At 42.5% G+C, this 7,517-nt stretch overlaps 1 protein-coding gene across 1 annotated transcript; it reads left to right on the top strand.

Annotated features, from left to right (window-relative positions):
• Window positions 1-378: 378 nt before the first annotated feature.
• LOC116465066 (transferrin receptor protein 1-like) lies at window positions 379-7,181 on the top strand. Its single transcript, XM_032148278.2, has 5 exons — window positions 379-1,301; window positions 2,298-2,417; window positions 3,778-3,863; window positions 4,075-4,138; window positions 6,499-7,181. Exons 1-5 carry the CDS (start codon window positions 1,148-1,150, stop codon window positions 6,612-6,614), a joined length of 540 nt encoding a protein of 179 aa, XP_032004169.1. The 5' UTR covers window positions 379-1,147; the 3' UTR covers window positions 6,615-7,181.
• Window positions 7,182-7,517: the final 336 nt, after the last annotated feature.

The following is a 7,517-nucleotide window of genomic DNA, read 5'->3' as shown; positions in this document are numbered from 1 at the left end:
AACATACTATGACTATTGATAATGCTAAGAGGCATTTAGCATGGGAAAGAGTGTGTAACATACTATGACTATTGATAACGCTAAGAGGCATTTAGCATAGGTGATTTTTGTTGACTCATTCTACCTACCACCTGCAAGTCGTAACCAACCTGTGAAGCCAGCGTCCCATCCTATCCTTATGTAGTAGGGGAGTAATAATGTTTCAACCTATATTTATGTAAGTAAGCCCCCTTAGGAGCAGCTATTACTTGGGTAACACAGAGGAATTAGATAGGGGAAGCACAGGATTTTTTTTTTTTTTTTGACAGTCTCACTCTGTTGCCCAGGCTGGAGTGCAGTGGCGTGATCCTGGCTCACTGCAACCTTCACCTTCTGGGTTAAACGAATTCTGCCTCAGCCTTCCAAAGTGCTGGGATGACAGGCGTGAGCCACCGCACCCAGCTGAGGAATATTTTTTATAACTGAGCTAAGAATGTGTACTATCCTTGTTAGTGGTGACAGTTGGGAAACATAAAAATGTATTAATATTCTTTTATATATTAGAAGAACTTCATTTTGAGTCCATCTTGGTGTGTATTCCAAATATAAACTACGTAACTATGTCTGGCAGAAAGGCATAGTTAGAGAAGTGTTTTAAAATATTGCTTAATTAATGGTTTTCAATTGGCTGCCTACAGATCAAAGTAAGACGCAAATGGTTCACCACTAGAGAGGAAGTTTTTTTTGTTTTCGTTTTGTTTTGTTTTGTTTTTTTGAAACAGGAATTGTGCTCTGCCACCCAGGCTGGAGTGCAGTGGCATGATCTCGGCTCACTGCAGCCTCCGCCTCCCAGGTTCAAGCGATTCTCCTCCTCATCCTCCTTAGTAGCTGGGATTACAGGCGCACGCCACCATGCCCAGTTAATTTTTGTATTTTTAGTAGAGTCGGGGTTTCACCATGTTGGTCAGGCTGGTCTTGAACTCCTGACCTTGTGATCCACCTGTCTCGGCCTCCCAAAGTGCTGGGATTACAGGGGTGAGCCACTGCACCGGGCTGAGAGTAAGTTTTGTTTATATGTCCTCTTAATCTAGAACTTCACTGGACAGAAGTAAACCTTGGGCAAGGAACAATAACTCAGAACTTACGCCTGCTTTCTGATTCTAGGAATATGGAAGGAGACTGTCCCTCTGACTGGAAAACAGACTCTACCTGTAGGAAGGTAACCTCAGAAAGCAAGAATGTGAAGCTCACTGTGAGCAATGTGCTGAAAGAGATAAAAATTCTTAACATCTTTGGAGTTATTAAAGGCTTTGTAGAACCAGGTAAAGACCCCCCCGCCCCTGCTTTTTTTTGTTTTCTTTGCTGTTCTTAAGGATGTGGCTAGAGAAGGAGGGAGGGTAGGAATGCTGGCGTGGCTTGGTTTTATGAAGTGCTCAATCTTGTCTGTCCTAAAGTGAATTGTTTATGTGTCAGTTTCTTTTTTTTTTTTGAGAAGGAGTTTCACTCTTGTTGCCCAGGCTGGAGTGCAGTGGCGTGATCTCGGCTCACTGCAATTTCTGCCTTCCAGGTTCAAGCCATTCTGCCTCAGCCTCCCCAGTAGCTGGGATTATAGGCATGTGCCACCACGCCTGGCTAATTTTGTATTTTTAGTAGAGACAGGATTTCTCCATGTTGGTCAGGCTCCATGAGGTCAGAGCTTCTGACTTCAGGTGATCTGCATGCCTCAGCCTCCCAAAGTACTGGGATTACAGGCGTGAGCCACCGCGCCCAGCCTATGTGTCAGTTTTATTGGGAGGTAATAAGGCCCTAGGAAATTCTTGTTAAAAATTGACCATTATGACTAGAAAATCTATTCTAAGTTATTGACTAGACCAGTGATAAGCAAATTTCTTAAGGAGGCAGATAATAAACCTTTTGCAGGCTATCCAGTCTCTCTTTTAGCTGTTCAACTCTGTGGGAGCAAGAAAACAGGCAGACTGTACGTAGTGAATGGGCACGCGGGCTGTAGTTTGCCGGTCCCTGGAGTTAACTTTAAATGCAATAAAATAGCCAACACTTACTAAGAAATAAGTCCTTAGACTTAAGTAGTCAGTAAATATTAATTAGTAGTATAGGAAAAAAGTAGCTCTACTAGTAAGGTAAAATTAATATTCTCATGTGAATTTTTAATTCCCAGAGTTTTTAGTCAGATTTGAAGTAAGGCTCTTTTATCCTTAATACATATACTGCATTTTTACCTTTCTACTGATGTGCTAATTCTAGAAAAGTTTAGAAGCTGATTATGTAAGTTCTTTCTTCCTCTTTTTTCTTTTTTAAAGATCACTATGTTGTAGTTGGGGCCCAGAGAGATGCGTGGGGCCCTGGAGCTGCAAAATCCGGTGTAGGCACAGCTCTCCTATTGAAACTTGCCCAGATGTTCTCAGATATGGTCTTAAAAGGTAGAGTACAAATTTTGATTCCTTTGAATATTGGCGCACTACATACAGTTCTAGATGTTATACTGTGCTTTGCTCACTTTGCCTACATTCCTGTGGTTCTCTCATGCTAGACTCTAGTTCTTAAATACAAGGCAGATTGTCTTTTGTTGTAGCTGCCTTTTCCTTTGAAAGAGCTTTCCATAAAGTGTCTTAACTGTGCTAGAAGTCACCAGTTTCTTTGAGACAGTGGAGTTATTGAGCCCTAGTGCTTAGTTTGGTGGATCCAGAGTGATAAGGTGGATCATAGTCCCTAAGCAATCTATTTGAAAGCAGTAGCATACCTCTCTACTCATGTACTGAGGCCTAACAGCTATTGAAATTTTGTTCTGTTTATTCATTTATTTATTTTTTGAGACAGAGTTTCACTCCGTTGCCCAGGCTGGAGTGCAGTGGCGTGATCTCAGCTCACTGCAACCTCTGCCTCCCGACTTAAAGCAATTCTCCTGCCTCAGCCTCCTGAGTAGCTGGGATTACAGGCACCCACCACCACGCCCGGCTAATTTTTGTATTTTTACTAGAGATGGGGTTTCGTCATGTTGGCCAGGCTGGTCTGACCTCAAGTGGTTCACCCGCCTCAGCCTCCCAAAATGCTGCTAGTGAGCCACCATGCCCCGCCTCTTTTATTTTTGAGGCTTTCTGTCCTACTTGCCACTCTTTCACACTCCTACCCACCCACACATTCAAAATCACGTCACATTCTTGAATCTTTGGGTCATAGGGCAAACTGCAATGCTTAACTTTAATACAGAGTACATTAATGGAGAAAAAGATACACTGAGGGAAGTGGGCAGGGTGGAGGGCAGTGTGATACATGTAACCCCAAAAGGTGTTGTCACAAATGTAGTTTCTCTGCAGACTCTTCCTGTAACTTAAATTTGTGAATTTTTATTTTATTTTAGAATTATTTTTTAAAAATCCAGTGTTTGGATTTACCTCTATGAAGATTTTTCTCAAGATGTGCATCATCATGCTTACACTGTTTTCAGTGATCTCTGGGTCCAGAAGTTAAGGAACTCCAAGAATGAGATTGTAAAAGGGTGACTACTGGCCCCTGCTATGTACTCGAAATCTTATTTGCAGATCTCCTGTCTTGCTCTTTATAGGTTACTTAAAAAAAATTATTCCTATTCTTTTATTCTTTTACCTGGGGTCTCAAAAAAAAGATTTTGTTACTCTTTTTTTCTTTTTTGGCTCAGAAAAAAAAGATTTTGGAATCTGCTATCTTGGAATTAGACCTTCTGATTCATCTTAAGTGGGATACCTTCTATCTTTGTCTATGTATAACCTTTCCTAAGGTAAAGCTAACTTTCTTCTCTTTCAGATGGGTTTCAGCCCAGCAGAAGCATTATCTTTGCCAGTTGGAGTGCTGGAGACTTTGGATCGGTTGGTGCCACTGAATGGCTAGAGGTATTCTTTATCATCCATTCCCATATTGGACACCTGAGCTTGTGGGCTTAGGCTGTCATCCAGAAATGATGTTTTTATAGGTTTGATTTTTACCATTTTTGCCTTTGCGTTTAGTCTCAATAGAGTCCAGAATTGAAAATGAATCCCTAATGCTACTGTATGTGATAAATAAACAGATTTATACTTATTAGTGTTTTCCCTTCTCTTCTAGGGATACCTTTCGTCCTTGCATTTAAAGGCTTTCACTTATATTAATCTGGATAAAGCGGTTCTTGGTAAGTATCCCTTTCATTAGCTGTTTATGAATTCAGGTAAACTTTTTTTTTTTTTTTTTTTTTGAGATAGAGTTTTGCTCTTGTCGCCCAGGCTGGAGTGCAATGGCATGATCTCGGCTCACTGCAACCTCTGTCTCCCAGATTCAAGCGATTCTCCTGCCTTAGCCTCCTGAGTAGCTGGGATTACAGGTGCTCACTACCATGCCCAGCTAATTTTTTGTATTTTTAGTAGAGACAGGGCTTCACTATGTTGGCCAGGATGGTCTCGAACTCCTGACCTCAGGCGATCCGCCTGCCTCGGCCTGGGATTACAGACATGGGCCACCGTGCCTGGCCAGGTAAACTACTTTGAAGTGGAAGAAAGCTTTTTTTTTTTTTTTTTTGAGACAGGGTCTCATTCTATTGCCCAGGCTGGAGTGCAGTGGCATGCCCAGGCTGGAGTGCAGTGGCACAATCTTGGCTCACTGCAGCCTTGACCTCCTGAGCTCAGGTGATCCTCCCACTTCAGCCACCTGGCTAACTTTTTTTGTAGAGATGGGGTTTTGCCATGTTGCCCAGGCTGGTCTCAAACTCCTGAGTTCAAGCATTCTACTTCAGCTGCCCAAAATGCTGTGGTTACAGGCATGAGCCATTGCCCTCAGCCTGTATCTTAACCTTCCTTTAAATAGTCGGTCAAGTTACACAGTGAGCACGATTGCCTTGTCTAGAGCAGTGGGTAGTTCTCAATGTGGCCCCCAGATCAGTAGCATCAGGAACTGTTACAAATGCAAACTTTCAGGTCCACCTCAGACCTTTGAGTCAGAAATGGGAGTGTTGGTCTAAAAACTGGGCTTTTTGGGCTGGGCGCGGTAGTGCACGCCTGTAATCTCAGCACTTGGGAGGCCAAGGCAGGCGGATCACCTGAGGTCAGGAGTTCAAGACCAGCCTGGCCAACATGGTGAAACCCTGTCTCTACTAAAAATACAAAAATTAGCTGGGCGTGGTGGCAAGCACCTGTAATCCCAGCTACTCAGGAGGCTGAGGCAGGAGAATTACTTGAACCCGGGAGGCAGAGGTTGCGGTGAGCCAAGATGGTGCCATTGCACTCCAGCCTGGGTGGCAGAGCAAGACTCTATCTCAAAAAAAAAAAACAAACAAAAAAACTGGGCTTTTTTTCTGGCAACCCTTGGGGAATAAAAACCTATTATTTTCTTAAGGACAAAGTATCCTGAAGCAAAAAAACCCAAACAAATAAACAAAAAACTTTAACAAGCATTCCAGGTAATTCTGATGCACTAAAGTTTTAGGACCATAAGTCTGGACTATATTGAGGTGAGAAGAAACTAAATCATGCCATATAGAATGGTACTTAGAGAGTAATTCACATCCTGGTACGTTGTGGCATCACTGATAGAAATATTGGATAATGAAACTTCTAGAAGAGTTTGAATGTTCACTGGCAGCAGAAAATTGACAAAAATTTTGAATGTTATTTAAAGTGCAGCTGTACATTCAACAGGAATGGGTTAAAAAAGAAGGTGCAGATGTAGCTGATGAACTGAGAATAGTGAAATGTCTACATGGGGGAAAAAAGGGAAGAGTTACAATTAAACCTCTTTAGGTTAGTTATTTCCCTGTTGTATGTTTGCCGCAGAATGTGCTGAGTATAGCAAGCATACTATATATAGCTCTAACCTGGGTGAACTAGAAAGTTAAACATGAAATTGCTAATGGGGGAGGCTGCACATGTTTGGGGGCAGTGGATTTGTGGGACCTCTAGGTACCTTTCTCTTAATTTTGCTGCTGAACCTAAAACTGCTCTGATTTTTTTTTTTTTTTTTTTTTTTTTTTTGAGACGGAATCTCGCTCTGTCGCCCAGGCTGGAGTGCAGTGGTGTGGTCCCGGCTCACTGCAAGCTCCGCCTCCCGGGTTCACGCCATTCTCCTGCCTCAGCCTCCCGAATAGCTGGGACTACAGGTGCCCGCCACCATGCCCGGCTAACTTTTTGTATTTTTAGTAGAGATGGGGTTTCACCATGTTAGCCAGGATGATCCACCCGCCTGGGCCTCCCAAAGTGCTGGGATTGCAGGCGTGAGCCACCATGCCTGGCCTAAATGCTCTGATGTTTTTTAAAAATATCACTTGGATTAAAGTATGCAAACTCAAGGAGTAGTAAGAGCCTCACTTGAGTCACGTTAGCATAGTTGCTAAAGAGCTTGATACCAAGATTACTTTTGTCTGCTTGATGAATGGGATAGTTGTTGCATAGGGCCACTGATCTAGATTACTGTCTTATTTGTCAAGTACTTATAGTTGTAGAAGTAGCAGCGTGAACATTACTAGAATGGAGAAGGGGCAATGATAAAATAATTTCTTTTCAGGTACCAGCAACTTCAAGGTTTCTGCCAGCCCATTGTTGTACACACTTATTGAGAAAACAATGCAAAATGTGAGTATATACCTCATTACAAAAATGTATGGCTTAATTTTTTGTTGAATCGACCTGAGATAAAAAACACTGATATGTAAACCGTAGTCAGTAACAAAACATAGGAATTGAGAATAAATTCTATGCAGCATTATTTACGGGATACTTGCCTATTGAACCATATGAGATGAGGGCTCCAATCTCAAAGAATATGTTGTCTATTTAGGAATATAGAGCAAAACGCCATGAGGCCTGAGCTGTAGTGCAGGTGCCCACAGGGGGTTGTCTATAGAGTCACAGTCTAAGGAAGGCGTAAATCAACTTGAACTGTACTTTGAGAAGGCTGGACGAAATATTCATTGAATAAAGAATTACCATAGTTTTGAATGAGGGAGAGCATATGAAAGAAAATATTTGCCTAATGGGATTAGAGGCTGTATATTGGAGTGAGTAAAGTTAGAAACAGGTCAGATAGCAGACATTGGCCTTGATCCCAAGAGATGCTAGGGATTATAGGATCTCAAGCAAGGTGATAATGAATTTGCCAGTTAGGTTGGTGGCATAAGATGCACTAGAAGGAAGAAACCAGAAACAAGATAGGCATAGTATGAAGCCCAGAGAGGGCTTTTACAGTTGTGGGTAAGCCACCATGGTTTTGTTTGTTTTTTTGAGACGGAGTCTTCCTCTGTCGCCAGGCTGGAGTGTAATGGTGCAATTTTGGCTCACTGCAACCTCCACCTCCTGGGTTCAAGTGATTCTCCTGCCTCAGCCTCCTAAGGAGCTGGAGCTACAGGCACACACCACCACACCTGGCTAATTTTTGTATTTTTAGTAGAGACGGGGTTGCACCATGTTGGCCAGGATGGTCTCGATCCCGTGACCTCATGATCTCTTGACCTCGGCCTCCCAAAGTGCTGGGATTACAGGTATGAGCCACCGCACCTGGCTTTTGTTTTTTTTTTTTTTTTTTTT

Source organism: Hylobates moloch, unplaced genomic scaffold, assembly GCF_009828535.3.
Source record: "Hylobates moloch isolate HMO894 unplaced genomic scaffold, HMol_V3 SCAFFOLD_2859, whole genome shotgun sequence".
NCBI classification, from domain to species: Eukaryota; Metazoa; Chordata; class Mammalia; order Primates; family Hylobatidae; genus Hylobates; species Hylobates moloch.
The sequence above is the reverse complement of the archived record's forward strand: the minus strand, read 5'-3'. Positions and strand labels throughout refer to the sequence as shown.

Coding starts and splice junctions, on each gene's coding strand:
- LOC116465066 (XM_032148278.2), top strand. CDS start 1,148: ATGGAAGGAGACTGTCCCTCTGACTGGAAAACAGACTCTACCTGTAGG. Junction 1,302..2,297: donor TAAAGGCTTTGTAGAACCAG/GTAAAGACCCCC, acceptor TCTTTTTTAAAG/ATCACTATGTTGTAGTTGGG. Junction 2,418..3,777: donor CTCAGATATGGTCTTAAAAG/GTAGAGTACAAA, acceptor CTTCTCTTTCAG/ATGGGTTTCAGCCCAGCAGA.